The following is a 20,937-nucleotide window of genomic DNA, read 5'->3' as shown; positions in this document are numbered from 1 at the left end:
GATTTTGTTTAGTTTTATTTTTCTTTACAGTTAGCACAGTCAACCACAACAGGTGCCAGGAGAGAAGTCTATTTGAGGCACAAGGAGGTGTGGGCGAGTCTACTGGGGGACAGTGGATGCAGCATCAGAAAAAGCCACAGAGAAGGGGCTGCCTTGAGCCCTGCACTGTGCTGCCAGCCCGGTACAGAGGGGTTGGGTTTCCAAGTGGTCAGAGATGTTCCAGCAACTCCGTGAGCTGGGGGTCTCCGGTCAATCGCTCTCAAAATATCCATCTGCGGGCTGGGGAGATAGCTCAGTCAGTAGAGTGCTTGCTTTGCAAGCACAAGGCCCTGGGTTCGATCCCCAGCACCACAAAAAAATAAATAAATAGATAAAAAATAACCATCCGCATGCAGAGAGCCAGCAAGAGCAACAAAAAGTCACAGGCTTGACAGTTTTATCAACTGCCACTTGAATGATCCGGTGACTCAAAATGCAACTTCATGATGCCATTAGCTAGGTTATTAAAGTAGATTTTTGTTTATAATATCACACAAAAGCTTTAAGATCTCAACTCAGAGATAAGCTGCTTTATCTACTCTAAGTAACATTTTTTTAGACTGTTAAATGCTATAAATTCTACTAAGTTCGTTCTTTCTTTCCTCTTCCTTTCTCTCTCCTCCTTGCGGTGCCTAAAGGCAGGGCACACAAGCAGAAATAAGCCCTGTCTTTAGGATCCTAAACATGGAGCTCTTCATGGTCTCGGGAGCTGAGCAGGTGCAGGCCCACTGGCAAGATACACTGGAAAGACAAGAAAACCACGAAAAGGGGCCATTTCCAGGGAGTCCAGAGGGATCTGCCATGTCCACTAGGGTGTGTGTTCCATAAACCCCTTACAGTGTGGATTCCCACTAGAAAGCTCCACTCTATGATCTGAGCCCCTCCCTCAAAGGCAAGGTCAAGGCCACACACTGCTCCTGAAAACCAAGACACAGGGCTCAGAGCAATGGCGGGCCACAGCAGAATCCAAGGGGTGGGCAACACCGGGGATCTGCATGAGGATGCTGGGCCCACCTGGGACATGGGATGGGATAGGATGTAACTCTCCCTGTTAACAGAGCCCCAGCTGCCGGGTTCAAAGCCTTGGGTTAGAGAGAGAACAGTGAAAGTGTGCCACCGTTTTCATGAACAAGCAGCACAGCCGGCCAGTGTTTGACAGGACACACTGCAGGGAGGCCGATTTGCCCACTGAGCATCAGTTCATAAGGTTTTAATGATTCAAAAAACAGACTCTGCTAGGCATGGTGGTGCACCCTGTCATTCCAGATACTTGGGAGGCTGAGGCAGGAGGATTCAAGCTAGAGGCCAGCATGGGCAACTTAGCAAGACCCTGTCTCAAAATTAGAAATAAAAAGGACTGGGAATGTAGTTCACTGGTTGAGTGCCCCTGGGTTCAATTTCTAGTCCTGGAGGAAAAAACATACTTTCCAATGGTTTAATATCTGTAACATTTAAAGAGTTAAAACTGATAAGAAAAAAGCCTCAACCCTCAATAGGTAAAACAGGTAAAAGACATAAACAGACACATCACAAAACATAACATACACATAACCAATTCATAAGAATGTTCACTCTCCCTTGGATTCAAACAAATAAAACACCAAATTCCCAGCCACTAAATTAGCAGAGTTAAAAAATAGGCACCCACCTTGGTACAAACAAGGCTATCACATTACAGCTAGATGTATAAATTGGCTTAAAAAAAAAAAAAAAAAAAAAAAAGCTTGCTGGGAAATAATTTGGCCACAAGAAGCAAGCATCTTACAATTGTTCAACTTTGGGGCAGTGAAATTCTATCTTTAGGAATCTACCCCTGGCCCAGGAGCTGAAATGCGGAGTAAGGCTTCTGTCTAAAGACACTTGTTGTTGGGTTATTTATCCTGGCCCCAAACTGGAAACTGTGTGAATGCACAAAGTACAAAGACTGACTCAGTAAATCCCCAGAGCCCAGCACTCTGCTCAAAAGTGCCCCTCTCTGGGCGGAGCCCGCCCGACCTGGGCCTGGCTCTGGGTGTTTGGGGATAGCCAGTTGTTTGCCCCTTGCCTCGCCAGGCCCGCTCACTGACGCCTTCCTGACAGCCCACTTGACTCCCGGCTTATTTTTCTCCGCCTGACATACACATGTGTATCTTGTGTATTTTCTCTCCCCTTTTGGAATGTAAGCTCCCCAGGATTTTTTCCTGTTTTGCACCCGTGGCGCCTTAGACCCCAGAACAAGGCCTGTCCCTGAGAAAGCCCTCCACCTGCTGGTGAATGGATGATGGGCAGAGGTGACGGCCCCCTGGGAACAAAGCAGTCTCTCCGGGAGCAGGGCCCAGGTGTGGGAAGGAGCACAGCTGTGCTCAAACAGATAATTAAAGCAGCCACTTAAACACACTGCATTCATGAGTTTTTAATGACTTGGAAAAAATCTTTACAGTGAAACTTTATGGACAGCATTTCATCAAATATGAGGGTTTTGTTTGTTTGTTTGTTTGCTTTAAGCTTGGAGAAAGTGGTAACCCTGCAGTTCAGCCTTTCTAGGCCTGGGGGCTGCAGTGCTGGCTGCCCGCCCCCTGCCAACTCCTCTCCTTTGTCCCAGTGCTAAGAGGCCAAATACCTTGGCCTCCTGCTGGCCTTGAGCTCAGGGCCGGCAGATCTGTCCTCCTGGCAATAAGGGAGGCCCTGCACCTTCTCTTTGGGGACATAATTACTCCTCTCCTCCCTCTTCAGAGCCCCCCAGGGATCTTTGTTTACTGAATTCTCATTCATACCAAAGAAGTCATTTCACCAGAAAACAGAGGTTCAAGGAATAAACAGAGTGAGGTGTTTTCAATTAAGAGTCCACTCAAGCCCAGTTCCACCTGGCTCCTGTTCCATGTCCCACCAGAGCAGAACTCCCTAGAAGGCTCTCCTTCCCACCCCACAGTCAGGCGGATCCCTGTTCCAGGCCTCTGTGTTGGCAGCAGAGGTGACCCATCTCACAGGCACTCAGTAGTCAGGAGGCTGCTTGGAAGGCTGGACCCAGAGAGTTCCAAAGCCACAACTGTTGTAGGAAAACCATGTGAGAGATTCACCACGCCTGCCACCAGTGTGGAGAAGCAGCAGCCAGCCGTGTGTCCCTCCTGGTCTATGGCGAGCTACCAAGCTGCTCACATCCTGTTTGCTCGGAACCCATTTCTCCCCAACAACAGGGATGCAGTCACCTGCACGTGTTCAGAGAGTAGAGTGAATCATGCTGCAGGAATCCCACATCACAGAGGCCAGAACCCAGGGTCACCACCTTTCAGGCCAATGCTTTTGCTACTGTACCTGTGCTGCCCCCCATTCTGACTGATGCTTAATCATCAACACCATCCCCAGACTCCAGCACCCAAACCATCAAGCTGTCTCTCCCCATAGATCTTCAAATAAAACATCCTTCTCTGGTCCCTTTCCCTGGTTAAATTCCAACCATTCACCCAGGCCACGTCTCAATCTCATGAAGTCCAAACATTCTAGAATTTAAAATGGCAGAAGAAATCTTAGGCATCTATTCTAACCCCTGTACAACATATGGAAGTGTTGTGCCTCTGGCCTCCTTTTGGACACCTTCAGAGACAGGGACCGAATGACATTCCAGGAGCACCTGTTCTATTTCCCAAGGGTAAGCACATCGTCCAGAGTCCACCTGTCCATAGGGCCTCCCTTGAGGGCCTGGTTCTGCCCTTTAGGGTGGACCAGGGAGTCTAGTTGTTGCCAAATGACTGACTGGGCCTGCACCTAGCCCCAGATGCTCCTCTATTAGGACCACTGACAACATCCCCCACGTCACCCCCAGGAGAGCTCATTCCAGGCCACCCAATCCACTACCTTTTCCTTCATACTCTACAGCAGAAAACCTCATTTCAATAAAAGACAAAACCCACGGGGTGGCTAATCTAGCTTCCTGCCTGGGCAGAGCAGCTGTTCCAGCATGGTCCTCAGGCTCAGCTTGAAATGAGTAGATTATTTCAAGCCAGGAAGCCTCAGTTAAACACACTGCTCCCGAGGGCAGTGAGAAGATAAAGAGCATCTCGTGTTAGGCCTGTGTCAAAGGAACTGGAACACGGAGGCCGGCCAGGGGAAGGGATTTCCGCAGCCCGGGGGAGGTGGTGAGATCCGAGTCCACACCAGGGCGTGTCTCAGCTCCTCACTCTGCTGGGACCTGGCCTGCCCTTTCATTCCTAAGGCAAATCACAAGTGCAGGTTGGGTCCTGGGCCCCCACACAAGGACCCAGCAATGCCCTCAAGCCCAGAGCCCACCCACCTGGGTTGAGCCCAGCTGTCATCCAGAAGCCGCTAGGGTCTGAGCCTGGGCCCAGCTGAGTATCTCTTCCTCTCTAGCAATTTTTCTGAGCCTCAGTTTCCTTAACTATAAAATGTGGCTGGTCTCGATGGTACAGGAGATAACCCATGGAAGGCCCAGCCAGGCAGAGGTACTAGAAAGTGCTGTCTCTTTCCTCTCCCTTTTCTGTTCCCTCCTCATAGAGTCTTTAAATTTTTTTTTTTTCTTTTCCCAGTTAGTTGCCAATTTTTCCTCTCTAAAAATCAGTATTTCTGGCTTCTTTTGAAAAGCTAGAGGATCCTGCAGGGCTGGACCCGTATTCCCACACAGCTGACTGGTTAGATCTATGTGGCGTCTGTCCTGCTCTCAAGCCACCACAGTCCCCACCCATCCCTGCCACTCACCCCAGCTCACCTCACACACCCTCCACCTCCCTGCTGTGGGGGGCACCAGAGCACTGAGCGTACTGGTCATGGCTTTATGTGCACAGTTAGCTAAACCAGTTTCTGCCAAGTTTTTATTCCTCCAGCAAATTCCTTTGTTCTTATTAAATGGCCAAGAATATTTTCTTGATCACAAAGGAGAGCACTCTGCTATGTGCAAGTGCTTTGAAAATTTACCGAGCCTGCTATTGGGGATGCTTGGGATCCATAGGGCACGGCAGTGACTGCTACAAGCCCTAGCCTGAATTCTGAATACGGCAGAGGCTGGCAGACATTTTCTGTAAAGGGCTCGATAGGAAATATTTTTGCTTTGCTGGCCATATGGTCTCAGTAGCAACTGCTCAACTCTGCCACTGTGGCTCAAGAACAGCCACAAAAGACACGTATACAGTGGGCGTGGCTCTGTTCCAATATTTACAAAAACCCACGTCAGTCAGACTCAGCCCCATGCACTAGAGTTTGCTGATCCATCTTGGAAGTGTCTTGATTTGATGTATCAGCACAAAAACCCTCTGTTCCAGAAGAAAGGGGACTGGACATCATCCAGGAGAGATCTGCTCCTATGGGTTTACCAAGAGCAAGACCCCGACTCTGTCCAAAGACTGGTCACTGGGACTCCCTGGGACCTTTCTCTGCTGTTGGGCAGACCTGGATTTGCATTTTGGCTTGGCAACTTACACGAGGCAATGTAATCTCCATGTGCACATTTTCTTATTGTAAAAAAGGAATTCTAACCAGAGCTGCCTCAGAAGGTCGCTGTGGGGAGGACTAAGCGGGATTACTGGTTAAAGGACTCCAGCACAATATTTTCCAGCCCATGTGGGCTCGGTTCTCAGCTGCAGCTGTATCATGAATTAACGACTGAATGAGACTGTGCTGCACACATCTTTAGATCTCTGCATCGCACAGCAGGCGCCCCAGAAATACTTGCTAGGTCCATGGGGCACCCTAATGAAGGGCCCTGGTTAGAATATTCTAAGTGCCTCAACCTCCCCCAAAACACTCAGAGCCACCGCAGCGCACACCAGGAAGCATGCTACTCTCTTTTAATTGTTAACAACATGCTCATAGTAGTTTTAAAAAGCTTGGGGGATAAAAAGTTTTTGTAAAGTGATGGCCAAAGAGCCAAGGAGCTACACTACAAGGAAACACTATTAAAAATGTGTTTGCAGAAAACAGCAGTCTCTCCAGGGCCATGGAGCCTCAGGGTCCCCAGCCTCCCCCAGCCACATCCTGAAGGCAGCAAAGAATGGTGAGGCCAAAAGATAAGGAAGGCCGTTTTCCAACTTGCCAGACTCCAAGAAGCAACGACTTGGCAGAGGGGCTGTAGGAACAGAAGTGAACAGGAGGGTGTTGAGTCCTTGGTGTGGGGCGGGCCTGAGATTAAAGGAAAAGTGCTGTCCTTACATGAAGACTTTCAGACTGACCAGACAGAGGTGCTAGAGGACCTGCTTCCAAAGGTCAAGCGATACTGGGAGTCAGGGCACAAAAGACCAATGGAACCTGGGCGCACGGGACATCAGAACAGCTGAGGGCAAGCCTTACTCACCCTCAGCGCCAATGGATACCAGTTTGACCCCTTTGCTTGCTATGAAATCCAGGGCCTTGTTGACATTGGAGATCTTGTGGACCCGCATCTTGCCTCTCTCCGGCTTGGCCAAGCGTTCGCCTGATTGGAAAAAAAGGAGGAGGTAAGATGCGATTATCCAGGACCCAGGGCTACCCTCATAACAGCCTTACCTGGGCGCATGTGTACAAGGTGTATCTGTGTGCGCATGCCTCTGAGCAGCTGGGGAATGCCACCTGGCAGGGAGGGAGAGGGAGAGGCCACCTGCCTCGGCTCTCGCCCACTACTCAGGTGGAAACTGCATGCATTCATTCAGCATCTATTTATTAAGCCTCTAATATAATCAAGCAGTTGGATGAAGTTCTGGGAATATGGGGGCAAACAAGACAGTTTCTTGCCTTTCTATAATTCTAGTCCAGCAGGAGAGACAGGCCTTAAAGAAACACACAGAGAAAAGCATGCTGTGGACAAATACCAAGAAGGATCAGTGCTCTTCCAAAGAGGAGGAATGATCGGAGGAGGCCTGAGTCTCTGTGGCCAGGTCAACACTTGAAGGTGATCAAGGCAAAAGGAACAGCAGGAGCAGAGGCCCTGAATTTATTGTTAAGTCACTGGAGAGTATTGAGAAGCAGTCCCCTGGTGTTGAACCGGAGCTACCTACAGCGTGGCATTCCCCTCCCCACCTGAGAACACTGCCTCCCTATGAGCACCCAGGGCTCAGCTGCCAATCAAACCTTCCCCAGCCTCCTCCAGCCTCCACCCAGGAGTTTCTTTAGCTCAAGCTTTCAGGTCAGAAGCTGCAGAGAACTGAGTAGAAGACCCATCCTGCAGACACCCCATTAAGAGCACTTCAATCCCAGGACAGAGAGCAACCAGGAACCTCCTCAAAGGATCTGGAAAATGTGTAAGCACATGCATGGCCATACCCAGGGAAAGGGGACAGAGCTTCCAGAATCCCTGAGGGCTCCAGGACCTCTAGAGCCCAACACCCAGTCTCCCCTGCATGCTGTGGCCCCCAGCCTAGCACAGCGGCTGAGGGTACAGGGGCTGCAGATGTGACACTGTGCCAGGCCCACCCTGTCAGCGGCCACCTGCCAGCTTCTAGAAGAGACAGACTTCCTGCCAAGATGTAACTGGGTTGTCCGCTCCTGCTGACTTCTCACTTGGGGCTCTCCTTAGGCCCTGGCCACTTCCTGGCCTGGGGAGGCTCCCTCCCCACAGGAGGGAGGGGACAGCACCATCTCCCTCCCTGGAAGACTTCTCCTGCTAATGCCCAGCCCTGGGGTCCTGCCATGCCTGATCCCCCAGGCACTGACCGCTATGCACGCTGGACCATGGGAAGACTTCCTAGACTCACACCAGCAGTTCTCAAACTTCAGTCAGCACAAAATCCCCAGAGAGCTCACTAGTTAGCTCTCCAGCCCGCCAACCCCACGACCTCCAAGCGGCAGGTTTAGGTCTGGGCTCGGATCTGGGCATCTGTATTTTAGCAAGCAGCCCTGATGATTCTGGTAGGGACAGTCTGGGGACACACTCTGAGAAGCCCTGTAGGCAGCAACCCCCTTCCTTCTCCTTGTCCTTGGCAGTCAGCCCACCTCCACAGGCTCAGGAGGACAGCAACGTGTCGCTGATCGGACCTCCCCCACCCCTAAGAGACAGGTCCACAGGCTGCACAGAAGGGCCTGGCTCCCTGTGGGCACAGCCTGACCTGTTTGGTGGGATGATCGAGGTCATGCACATGAGCCTGTCTCCGGGCATCCATCCAGTCATCCTAAGGTTTCCGGATGCCAACTGCCTGCCAAAGTTCTAAGCACCTGGGACATGAAAATGAGACCGTGCTCACCTACCCCCAAGGAGTCAATGTGGAGTGAGAAAAAAAAACAAGTGAGCCCCAAATGATCACACCATGAGACACATGGGAAGAAATGGTGGCTGTTACTGGCACTGGCAGGGGTAGGGAAGTCGGGTTCTGGGGCAAGATGTCTGCGAAGCCCTTCTGGAGGATGCCCCCAAGCCGAGCTGTGAGGAACGGAGAGGAGTAATGCCCGGTTGGTTAGGTGGTTTTCAGTGGGGGAATGCTAAGATACAGACAGCAAAGGACCTTCTAAAAAAGCAGAACAGAACAGGTGTCTCCCGAAAATTAAGCAGAATTGCCGTATGATCCTGCAATTCTACTTCCAGGTGTACAACCAAAAGAGTTGAACGCAGGGGCTCAAAATTTTTTTATTTATACACCCATTATTCACAGCAGCATCATTCACAATAGCCAGAAGGTAGAAATGACCCAAGGATCTGTGGGCAGATGAATGGATAAACCAAGGGCAGTAATACACCCAATGGACTATTATTCAGCCATCAACAGGACAGAAATTCTGACACATTCTATGACATGAATGAGCCTTAAAAACATTACGCTCAGCAAAACAAGCCAGTCACAAAAGGACAAAGAGTGTACAATGCCACCGGTACAAGATACATAGAATAGTCAAATTCACAGGGACAGAAAGTAGAAAGGTGGTTGCCAAGGCTGGGCGAGGGGGAGGATGGGAGCACGTATCTAATGGGGACAGATTCTGTTCAGGTGATGGAAAGGTTCTGCAGGTGGATGTGGTGTGGTGGCTGGCAGTGGGAGTGCACTTTGGGCTACCAAACGGTACACTTAAAAATGGCTCAGTGGCAAATCTTATGTTGTGTAATTTAACACACACACACACACACACAAAACCAAAAGCATTACATAAAGGTTTTCACCTGAAAAGGAAGCATAAAAAAGAATTTAAAGAAAGAAAGGGTCATCAGAGCCTGCGTGAAGGCTCAGGAAGAGCGGGTGTGTATCGTCGGGAAGACAAGTCTCCCCCAGAGCAGCAGAGGGCCTGAGGTCTGCTACCTTTTTGGGAATAGTTAGTTGAAAATAAAACAGGTGCCAGCTCACCAGGGATCGAGCGGCACAGCGCTGAGGAATGTGGACTGGGGCTCCAGCCCTGGCTTTTGAACAGGGAACAGCATGACCGTATTTGGCCGTCAGACATCCCCAGCGGCAGCTGCGGCGCAGGGGATGGAGTGTGGGGAGGTGGGGAGGTGGGGAGGTGGGGAGGTGGGGAGGGTCTCCGCCCTTCAGCGCTATCGTCTGGGTGGGAGCGGAGACAGGCCCACCCTAACACCATGGCCAGGTTAAAAGTAGAATCCTGAAGAAGGAAACATGATCAGAACATGAATGTAAGCTGAAGGAAGCAGAGACAGAGCTGTCTGTGGTTCCCAGATCAGGCTACGGAACACGAGATGGAGACCTCAGGAGGAAAGAGGTTTGCTAGCACCAACAGTGGTCAGTACAGTCTGGGCATATCAAGAGGTCACTGTGGGACGTGCCCAGTGCTATAATTTGGACATGTTTTGTCCCCCAAGGGCTCAAGTGTTGGGTGCCTGGTCCCCAGGGTAGTCATGTTAAGAAGTGGCAGGACCTTTAAGAGGAGGGTCCTGGTGGGAGATCATTGGGGCTGTGCCCTCAGAAGGAACCAGGATAGTTCTTCTGGGGCCTTAATTGGTTTTCACAAGAAAGTGGTTAGAAAAGAGAAGCCTAATCCCAAAACACTCTGTGATGTCCTGTTTTGCCATGTGATCTCTCCCTCCATGATACCATCTCCCGTGGTATGATGTAACCAAGGGAGCCCTTGCCAGACACTGAATTGATGAGGTCACCTGACCCTGAACTTTCAGTCTCCAAAACTACAAGCTAAATAAATGTCTTTTCTTTATCAAGTACCCAGCCTCAAGCATTTTGTTATAGCAATGTAAAATGAACCGATATACTCAAATAAGTTGAATATTTAAGACAGAGAATTTGTAGGCAAGACTAGATCTAGGACTCATTAGCATGAAGGATAGGATGGCTGAAGAAAGTAGTAAGATTATTCAGTGCATAAACCAAGGCCCAATGCTCAAGACCATCAACTTCAAAGATAGTGGAGGATAAACATTCATAGAAAAGCCAAGATGTACATTCAAATGGAACTGCCCTTCCAGGCATCTGGACAACCTGGGGACTGCATAATGGCCTGTGTTATCTGGATAGTGGTAGTTAGGTAGTACTGGAGCCAAGGTTTGGGGATGGTCCCTGATGGTGACATTCTCGGCCACTGAATTCTGGCAATTCGGAGAAGGAATCTTGGAGACCAGTCTTCAAAACCCTTACTTTTAAAGCACCCCCTAGGTTCAAACCCCTGTATCAAAAACAAACAATAAAAACCTACTTTTGTAATTGAGGATGTTGAAATAGAAAGGTGTTCAAGATACCCAGAGAGTCAGCAGCAGAACCCAAACTAAGAGCTAGTTTCCTGGTCAGACTTCATACATCTCATCCCCATCTTAGTTCGAGACCTGAAGCGGCTATGACCATGGACACAGAAGAAGCAGGGTGCCCGGAGAGAACCCAGATGACACCACCTCATCCTGGGCTGGGGCCACCTCACCTGAGATAACCTCTAGCAGCAGCATGAGCTTCAGGCCATCCCGGAAGTCCTCCTCGATGTTCTCGATCTGCGTGCCCGCCTTCCGGAGGTGGGAGTTGCACCATGCTGTGAAAGTCTGGGCAAAGAGAGAAAGATCCAGTGGTCACTCGCCTCCACAAGTCACGTGGTCCCGTAGGCTCTGGACAGGGCTTTGGCGGCTCTCCAGGACCAGCCGCCTCATGCTCTCCCTCCTTGGACAAGCCACCTAATAGGGTGGACAGCTGTCAGTAGAGGCCACAGACCCTCTCAGTATGGTTGTCTCAGACAGGTCTCCCTCTCTCCTTCACCTCATCAACCGAGCAGTGAGCTCCTCAAGGACAGCAGCTGAGGTGCCCTTCACGAGCCCACGGCCCTGTGGGACGCCTGTGGAGCAGATGAAGCAGCACCCTCCCTTAATGCTCTGCTTCCCACCCCTCTTCCAGAAACGCTGTCCCCACCTACGTTTAGAAGCACCACAGTTCCATTATCTACAATGTCCCTCTTAGGTAAATTAGTTTCAGTCTTCACATTTGTAAGGCAGAGTAACTCAGAGGTACACTATACCTTAATGACACCGTCCAGTAAGTCAGGTTATTAAGTCCTTTCCCACTGGGTACCTAGTATAATATAAAGCTGCCATCATTTACCACCCCCGCATCCTACAACCCAGATGGCCAGTCTGCGAACATCCTAGCCAGCCACTGTCCGCTCAAAGGCCTGTGAACATTCTCAGCAGCCATTGGTTCGATAATTCACCCATGAACTTCTTCATCAGTCATTGATCTGACTGTCGTTAGCCCGTGAAATTCCACTACTTAAAAGAAGCTCCCCCACCATTTTCTCTCTCTCCCCCAACCCTGAGTGTGGACACTCTGGTCGTCCACCTAATAAAATCTCTTGTGTGAGTTCCCCCATCTAGAGTGGTTTTTTGGGGGCCGCGACTCAGACAGGGCACCCCAGAGTGCTTGCTCCCCTGAATTCAAGGGTCTGAGCTGCCTTGGGACCCGAACTGAGCTGCATTTTCCTTACACCTAGGGTAAGGATTGATACATTTTGTTGGGGACGGAGCTCAGAGGCATGGTGTCAGAAGTTTGGGTGGAGGTACCTTGAGCTACAGAACCACAAAGAATTCCAGAAAGGGAAACTAAGAAGATCAAGTTCAAAACCCATCACTTTGTAGCTCCTTCTCTATTAAACAGATCGCGATTTGGAGGGGTGCCCACCAAGCTGTCTTATGCTGATAGCACCACCTGGTGGCTCAAACAAGGAACAGGGCACGTGCACTTGGATTTCACACATGCATGTAAAACTTGGGCCAATCTCTTTCCGACATTGGCCCGGTCTGCAGCAACCAGAGGGAAGCGCTCTCTTGCTTTGATCAATTCATTTTCTGTCAACACTAGACTTTCCCTGCAGCAAAGATCATGGTCTCAAAAGCCGATGTGCTGCTAACCCCACAACAGGGCCATTCAGCTCTCATCCCACTGGCCCTGCAGAGTCCCCAGGTGAGCAGTTTGTCATTTACTGTGAAAGCAGCAGCCCTAGTGCCCCTGCTCCTAGGGAAGGTGGTTGGACACGCCCTCACCCACCGCCTCCTGTCCTGAGGAACTAGAGTGAAATGCCAGGGACCGGAGGGTGGGGCACAGCACACCAGGGACTACAGGGAGAGGCAGGCGGCCTAGACTCACAAGCAGATGCCAAAGAGCCACTGTGCAGGGGAGAGGAGGGACAGAGATGGGGAGGGACAGCACTGTGACACCACCCAGCTTTGGGTCTCATCTTTAAATCAAGTCTCATTAGCAACTTACCAAAAGAGCACACCTTCCCCTCTCACAAACACGCCTGCACTCTGTAGGCCAGAGCACCCCCAGGGCGGCACAGGGCGCACGTACCCCAAAACTTTGGTGAGACTGACAGTGATCGGGAGGTAGGCAGGGGGCACAGAGTCACTCCTCTGTGTTATGTCCTCTGTGTCTTGCTGGGCTAACTCCCATTTACCTTTCAAAACTGGGTGAAGACATCATTTTCTCCAGGAGGCCTGCCTGCACTAGGTGCGGAGCCCGCAGTGTAATGTACAAAGCTACTCCCCGTGCCACTTGTCAATCTGTAAGCATCCTAGCTAGCTATTGGTTCATCAGTCAGCTTGCAAGTATCGGTCCCGTTAGCCCAGCGGAATTCAACTGCTTTACTGTAGCTTCCCCACCATCTTTCCTCATCTTTCTTTCCTCCTCACTTTCTCTATCCTCCTCGCTTTTCCACTCTCTAGCGCATGCCCTTTCTCTTTCCTTTCTCTTTTCCTCTCGTTTTCTCTCTTACCCTGCAGGGAGACACTCTGTTTGCTTAATAAACTCCCTTATGTGATTTCCCCGGTCCGGCGTGGTTTCCGTGGGATCCCTTACATGCAGCACCCTGCATTCATTCACACCAGCACTGCCGGCCAGGGGTCAGCCCCACGCCCCAGACTGGGAACTCCTGCAGGTAAAGACAAGGTTCACTCAAGGTATCCCAGAGTGCCTGGGCACAGAGTCAGGCTAGAGCAGTGAACAAAACAGCAAAAGCCCCTGCTCTTGTGCAGCAGGTTAGTGTGACCATGGAGGACAGCTCAGAGGAAAGGGGCTACATTGGGGTAGCCAGTACTGGGTACCCTTCCTCTAATTTTGGCTTTACAAACTGGCAAGGCCTTAGTTGGGTTTTTTGTTGGTGGTGGTGGTGGTCGTGTGGTACTAGGAATTTAACCAAGGGGCACTCAACCACTGAGTCACATCCCCAGCCCTTTTCTGTATTTTATTTAGAGACAGGATCTCACTGAGTTGCTTAGGGCCTCACTGAGTTGCTGAGGCTGGTTTTGAACTCTCAATTCTCCTGCTTCAGCCTCCTGAGCTGCTGGGATTACAGGCATGCACCACTGTGCCCTGTCTTTTCTGATCACCTTTTCTGATGATACAAAAACAGGAAAGAATTTTCACATCTTTAAAATAAATATGATTTATTTTGGTTTTGCAAAATTTCTCCCTGCCATCATCTGTCTTCCGTCACTTTTCCCCAGGACTGTCGCATTGTTCGTTCACGTGTGTGTGTGTGGTGGGTGGGGAGGGGGTCCTCTTTCCATGGGTCACCTTCTTGTATTTCCCAGCACCATGCTCTCATGGGCCTCAGCCAGAGGCCTTCTCCTACCTTCAAGGCAACTGTCAGCCCCAGCAGCTTGTCAAAGGGACCATTTCAGGTTCAGTGCAGCTGGCTGAGGTCTTGGTGGGAAGGGCCCTGTGCACACAGCTGGGGACTGTGTTTACGAACTGGTCTTGAGGAGGGTGCCTGGAGGGAGGGGAAGGAGGAAGAGGCTCGGCTCTCTTTTGTAAAAAGATGCTGCTGGTGAAAAAGGAAAAGTCCTGTTGAAAGCTGTGGCTTCACTTCCTGGGGAAGCTGCGGGAGACAGACGCACCTGTGTTTGCTCCGGTCTCTGGAAAGAGTCCTGGTGCTGTGGCTCAGGAACTAAGCTTTTCACAGCCCAGCCCTTGCCCTAAGCCTGGGCCCCACAGTTGCTCAACACGTGCCCCCCACCAGCAGCACACCACCAAGTACAGGAGCAGGGAGGAGATGGTGATGGCAATTCTGTAGTTATGAGCATGCACTTCAGGAGGTACCAGATCTGGGTTCGAGCCTCAGGTCCACTATTTACAAGTTGTGACCTTCAGAGTAACCTCCCTACAAGCCAGTTCCCCTAGCAGTAAAATGGAGATAGTCACAGCACTTCATAAAAATTAAGAGGACTAACTAAAAACTATTTACAAAGTACATGCCACTTAGTAAGTGCTCAATAAACAGTAGGAAAGAAAAGACAAGCACCCCCAAAACACACCTGTGGCTGGGCCTGAGAGAGCTCCCTCCTTGAATTCCCTGCTCGGCACAGGGGCGCATGCCTGTGGCCCACATGTAATCCCAGCAATTAGGGAGGCTGAGGCAGGAGGATTGCCCAAAACACTGACACCATGCCTCTGTACTCTGTCCCCAATAGAACTTACGGATCCTTCTCCTTTGCCACCCAGTGGGAAGGGATTTCATGAACAAGGTGTCCATGGGGTTTAATGTCACTTCTAAGTTACTCTGCCTCAAGCCAATGAGGATCACAACTTCAGGGCCAGTCTCAGCAATTCAGCAGACCGTGTCTCAAAATAAAAAATGAAAAGGCAAAAAAAAAAAAAAAAAAAAGAGTGACAACTCCAAAAAATGAAAAGGCCTGGGATGTGGCTCAGTGGTAGAGTGACCCTGGGTTCAATCCCCAGTACCAAAAATAAAAAAGAAATAAATAAAAAGAAGATAAACTCCCCATCCACAGTCCCAGCCTCCAACTGCGGCACCCTCTTTCCCGGGTGGCAGCTCGTGGGCCTAAGGACTCATTTTTGGAACTGGTGCTGATGTGGGAAGGAGAGAGGCTAACTGTGGTGCTCTCCACATGGCCACACTCGCCCCTCCAGGTCCCAGCTCCAGCCCTTCCACAGCATGACAGAGGAGGACACCCACGCCTTAGCAGTGTCCCAGGGGTCCAGCAAGGAGGAAAAGCCAACAGCCACAAGCAACACCCATGGCCACAGACCCATGGCCACCCAGTCTCCTAGATGCCCAGCATGGTGGGCAGTGCTTCCCCACCATGACAGTCCAGCCTTCTTCAAAGAAAGGGCAAAGGGCTCTTTGATGGCCATGGCCCTGGTCAGGCCCTGCTCTATCTGTTCCCTCCTTGCCTCAAGAATCTTTTCAGCCACCTCCAGGGCCCACGCTCGGGCTCTCAGCCTAAGGAGACAGGAAACCACACCGGACCCTCTGTGCTCTGAGAGTCCAGGATGCCCTGAGATCTCAGGAAGCATCCACGTTGAGACATGCTCACAGCAGAGGCCGGGGCAAGCTCCCTGCTGGGCAGCCCCCTCTGCACTCTGCCCCCGTCTCCCTACTTCTGCTCAGCTGCTCAGCCTCTGTGGCCGCAGCAGAGGGCTGGGGGGCAACAGGCCCTGCTGCACCTCTCACTGACATGGAAGCACCCAGCTGTGTCTAATGGCACAAAGGTGGCTTGGGGAAGTGATTCGTATACTTGCCCAGCACTGTAGTTCAGGGCTCTAGCCCAGGCCGGGGTCAGCCATGGAGAGATAAGTGCCTATGTCCACCTTCTCTGTAGGCCTCGGCCTTGCTTTTACAGGCTTCCCACATCTTCCCACCATATCTTTACAACTACCATGTCAACATACTGACCTCAATCTATGACCAATATACCGACACCCTCTCCACCTCCCAGCTCAGAAGCTCGAGAATGTGCCGTTCGTTAGCCACACAGGCCTCCGTGAGCCTCTGTCTCACTCTGTCAAATGGGAAATAAAGAACAGACCCAAAGCCAGATGTGTAGGGCATTACCTGCCGCTAACAGGAGGGCCTGGGGAGCATGCTGAGGAAGGGCTTCACGCAGCCCAGGGGCTGAGCTGAGGAAGGTCCCTTAGACGGTGATTCTCTGAGAGCCCAGGCAGCCTTGAAAAGGAGGTTGAGAGATTTATCAGACACTTCTGTGTCTAAGCCTCAATACTTTTGGAATTTGGGGTCAGGAAATTCCTTGTTGAGGGGAAGGGCTGTCTTCTGCAACACAAGAATTACAGCAGCATCCCAGGACCCCACTTACTAGATGTCAGTAACACCCCCCATCCAAACCAAAATCACATACACACCGGGTCGAGAACCTGGTCTAGAGGCAACAAACACGTATACCACGGATCATAATTAAAACAGCAGCTGTGTGTACTGAGGACTTTCAGTGGGCTAGCGCCTCTGGTTCTTCACCTCCTTTACCTCACTGAATCTTCATCAGGACACCATGAAGCGAGCACTACTCTTCTCCCCATTGTACAGATGAGAAAACTAAGGCACAAAGGGATTCATTCATAAATGAGCAAAAGAAGCCGTGTGGAAGAAAAGTAGAAGGAGTTAGTCCTCGCCTCCATGTGTTCTTAGGCATTTTTCTTGAAACACTGGTGCTCTCAGGCTATCCTTTGGTCCCCCACACACAAGACAACATGGCTGCAAAAGTACTTGCAAATGCACAAAAGTGTATTTGAGCTACTAAATGGCAACTGGAACAAAGTCTCAGTAGCAGAGCAGGAGGTGGCTAAGGAACAGGAACAGCAGCCCTTGCCTCCACATGTGAACAGGGCCCTCACTGCCACATCTCCAATGAAGAGGAGCTAGAAATCAGGACTATTATGTGGAATCCCTCCATTTTTAATGCTGCTACAATTTGAAAGATAAAACGGACTACAGACCACCACCCACAAATAAGGATAAGTATTCAGCAGGTTAACTGAATTAAGACTCAATGGACCTCGTGATGGCGCATGCCTATAATCCCAGTGACTCAGGAGGCTGAGGCAGGAGGACTGCAAGTTTGAGACCAGCCTCAGCAGTTTAGCAAGTCCGTAAGCAACTTAACAAGACCCTGTTTCAAAAGATAAAAGAAAAAGAGCTGGGGATGTGGCTCTGTGGTTAAGCACCCCTGGATTTAATGCCTAGTACCAATTTAAAAAAAAAAAAAAAAAAACTCACTGGGTCTCTGGTTCCACTGTGGTAAAACATGGAGTCTTTCTTGGTTTCCTAACAAGTAAGTTACACACAATAACACATAGTATGCTCTAACAAGCACCTAGCCGACACACCTGTGCCTACCAAGACGACACTCCTAAGACACCAATGGTGACATTAGCCATCTGAGAACATGATAGCAAGAGCTTAGGGGACTTCCTGTGAGTACAGAGGACTTCCTGTGAGGAGTAGAGGGGACTCCTCACACTTGGGCTTGACCAACAACCAATCAGTTTCACAAGGGACTACAATTAGATGTGCCACGCACATACCGCCATGCCTTGGGAATTGAAACAAGAGTATGTGTCATTTATTGTTTCTGCAAAATAAGCTTCTGCTAATTCCCATGGTTAGGGTGGGTATGATGACAAAGTCCAAAATACGTCGCAGTGTGCGGGCAGATTTGGTACAACTCCAGAGGAAAGCAACTTGCCAAAGTGAACTAGAATGGCATAGCCCTGACCCAAATTCTGGGACTCCATCCTGGGTAAATAAGGCTAAATAAAGAGAAGGCTATAAGCATGCAAATACTTTTGTTGGCCTTATTTGAGAGGAAAAAATTAGAAATAGCTCCAAATCACATTAAGGTATTAGTTAAGTAAATTATGGTTTGTTCACTTGATGGAACAGACATGGCCAAAATGATGGTTCTGAAGCTATGTTATCAAGGGGAAGAACGCTTACGTATAATTAACCAAATAAATCGGGACACCTAGTGGTACATACCACAGGTTTACGACTGAGCAATCTCACAAACGTGACAAAAATGATTAACAACCAAACGCATTCAAACACAAACAGTGCTTGTGCTCCAGTAACTGAACCGTCCCGGAAAGGGACCTTCCTGTCTTTCCTGGTCCCCTGCAAACGTGCCTGACCTGTCCTGGCCCTCCCCCTGCCTTCGTGCCACTAGAGCTCTCTTGGATATTTACTGGCCCACAATTCAGAGTGTCCAATCCTGGCCAATCTCCCCAGAGAGGCAGACAAAGGTGTGGAGTAAACAAGATAATCCACCTGCAGCCAAATGAGACTGGCTCAGCAGTGATGGGACAGCAGGGTCACCTCACGTGCTGACCACACCTCTCCTAGGCCATCCCCCCTCTCCTGGAATCAAGGACACCAGCCCTGGTTCACTCCAGGGGAGTTATTGTTCAAAGGACAGGGATCAGGAAACCTGGGCCAGGCACATGACCACAGATAAACTAACCTTTCTAGCTCTGCAATTCCAAATGAGTCCCTTATACCTTAACAGCGGGAGCCCAGCAACTTTTCCCATCACACTGTACCTAAAAGAAAATCAGGACAATCTTTTCTTTCTTTTTTTTTTTTTTTTTTTTTGTATGGGGGATTGAACCCAGGGAGCTTAACCCCTGAACCACATTCCCAGCCCTTTTTTATATTTTATTTAGAGACAGGGTCTTGCTGAGTTGCTCAGGGCCTTGCTAAGTTGCTGAGGCTGACTTTGAACTCCTGATCCTCCTGCCTCAGCCTCCTGAACCACTGGGATTACAGGCATGCACACCATGCCCAGGCAGGACAATCTTTTATGCTTGTACAGGGTTTATACCAATCAGTAGGCGCTACTCCACATCAAAGGATACCAATAAATTCCACAAGGACAGTTTCATCTCAATGAACTCAAAGCACGAGCAACATCTCGGACTCAAGACTGCAGTTCCCGACCATCCCAACCCAGCAGACATCTGTGATTAGTTTGCTAGATAATCCTTAAAAGTTTGATTGCCAGGATATCCCTGAGGGACACACAAGGACCTGGAAACAGTGGCCACCTCCATGGAGGGAGGCCAGGAGGCTTCAGACAGGAGCGGGAAGGACATCTGCTTTTCACAGAATGCTCTTTTGTTTCTTTTGAATTTTGTCCCATGTGCTATCAATACCTATTTTTAAAATAACTATGCAAATGTAAGCAAAGTGTGACTGGAAGTATGTGCATTTCACTCTGGGTTGGGACAGAAGGGGCTCACCATTTCTCTAGGATTATTTAAGGAAGGAGAATGTCAGGGTTCATGAATTACAGAGGGAAGAGAGGGATGTTTCTAAAAATAGAGAACAGGAAAAAAGTAAAAAAGAAAAAAAAAATCATCCCATCTGTGTGCATGTGTGTGTGGTATGGGGACTGAACCCAGGGCTGTGCTACCACTGAGGGACATTCCCAGCGCTGTTCATTTCATTTTGAGACAGGGTCTGGCTAAGTTGCCCAGAATGACCTGGAACTTGTGATCCTCCTGCCTCAGCCTCTGGAGTAGCTGAGATTATAGGTGTGCACCATGGCACCTGGTTATCCCACTTATCTAAAATAAGAGAATCAATAAAAGAAAACGGGCTCTTGAGGACTTCGAATTGCCTCATCAGCATGAAATATTATAAAGAAAATCATAAATATGGACACAGTTGAGATGATAAGCCAGAGATCAACACATGCACCCCCCCACCCCCCAAACACAGTAGAGGTGGCCATTTTTAACTGGGGAGAGACACGGGCAGTGCAATGGCCTTATAGCCCCAGAAAACTCCCCAAGCATGCTTCTAAATCTCTTGCAGACAGTGCAGAATTTCCTATAGAAGCTGGCTTCTCCTCCAGGGGTCTTCCTCTTCCTGGGATGGAGCAGCAAGGACTCTGATCCAGGCTCAGGGAGTCAAAAATCAACTTGGTGTCTCCCATAGCCCTCCAGCCTCCCAGAGAGCACTTGCTGCCTGAGACTCCCTAGGCTGCTGATCAGAGCCAGACCCCTGCAGTGGTGTGTGGGCATTAGGCCAGGATGTGCACCCAGGGTCAAGTTCCCTGCCTGGCTGATGCTGGGAAAGTAACTGCAGAATAACCAAGGGACCCTGCTCTCTGCCCTGAGCCACGCTGGAGTCCTTGGAGCACTGCACACGTGTGGCCAGTCTGGTCAGGGTGTGGGCCCTGGGTGGTTTGTCTAAGCAAAGGCCAGCCCAGAAGTGATCTCAGATGCCCACTGTTCTGGTAACATAAACAGAAGTATCTGGTTAACTTATCAAGGGCCAACTGCCAGCCTTTCAAAGCAAGCTGGCAGCTGGTTCACTCAGATGAAAAGCAGAGTTCCCCAGAACACCTCCACCCAGATCTACTGACTTTCCACCCACCTGGGGGCAGCTGCTGAAGAAGTTGACAGCCACCAGGCAGTCTCCTCTGCTCTCTCACAGCTTGCACCGCGCCCCATGTGAATGTTGAAGTTCTGAAAACTCTGTGCAGCTGGGTGGGTACCCAAGGGGGCTGGACTTTGAACCCAACAAGCCCCAGCTACACGGCTCATTAGACCTGCCTTTGTTGGACAGCATTCTAAACTCAGCCTCAGGATGCCCACCTGTAAAATGGGGATAATAAAACCTACAAAAGCACAGGATGGGGCCCGTGGACTTAAAAGACTTGGTCCAATGCTTGTCCACAGCCGACACTTAAAAATGTTAATTCAGCTGGTCCTTGCCACCCCCTGGCTGAGTGACCTTAGTTAACCTGTCCAGGACTCA

The 20,937-nt window shown here is 50.1% G+C and overlaps 1 protein-coding gene across 3 annotated transcripts in view; it reads right to left on the bottom strand.

The window, feature by feature from the left end:
* ACTN1 (actinin alpha 1) overlaps positions 1–20,937 on the bottom strand; it is a 92,498-nt gene that overhangs the window by 30,953 nt on the left and 40,608 nt on the right. For all 3 annotated transcript variants that reach the window (XM_079129301.1, XM_079129303.1, XM_079129302.1), the window contains exons 2-3: positions 10,801–10,915; positions 6,317–6,436 (exon numbers count right to left, since the gene is read on the bottom strand). In XM_079129301.1, the coding sequence (XP_078985427.1) occupies positions 6,317–6,436; positions 10,801–10,915 (235 nt within the window). The remainder of the gene's footprint in view (positions 1–6,316; positions 6,437–10,800; positions 10,916–20,937) is intronic.

The sequence above is a fragment of the Sciurus vulgaris genome (assembly GCF_902686455.1).
Source record: "Sciurus vulgaris genome assembly, chromosome: 2".
Taxonomy (NCBI): Eukaryota; Metazoa; Chordata; class Mammalia; order Rodentia; family Sciuridae; genus Sciurus; species Sciurus vulgaris.
This window is presented reverse-complemented; position numbering and strand designations above follow the sequence as displayed.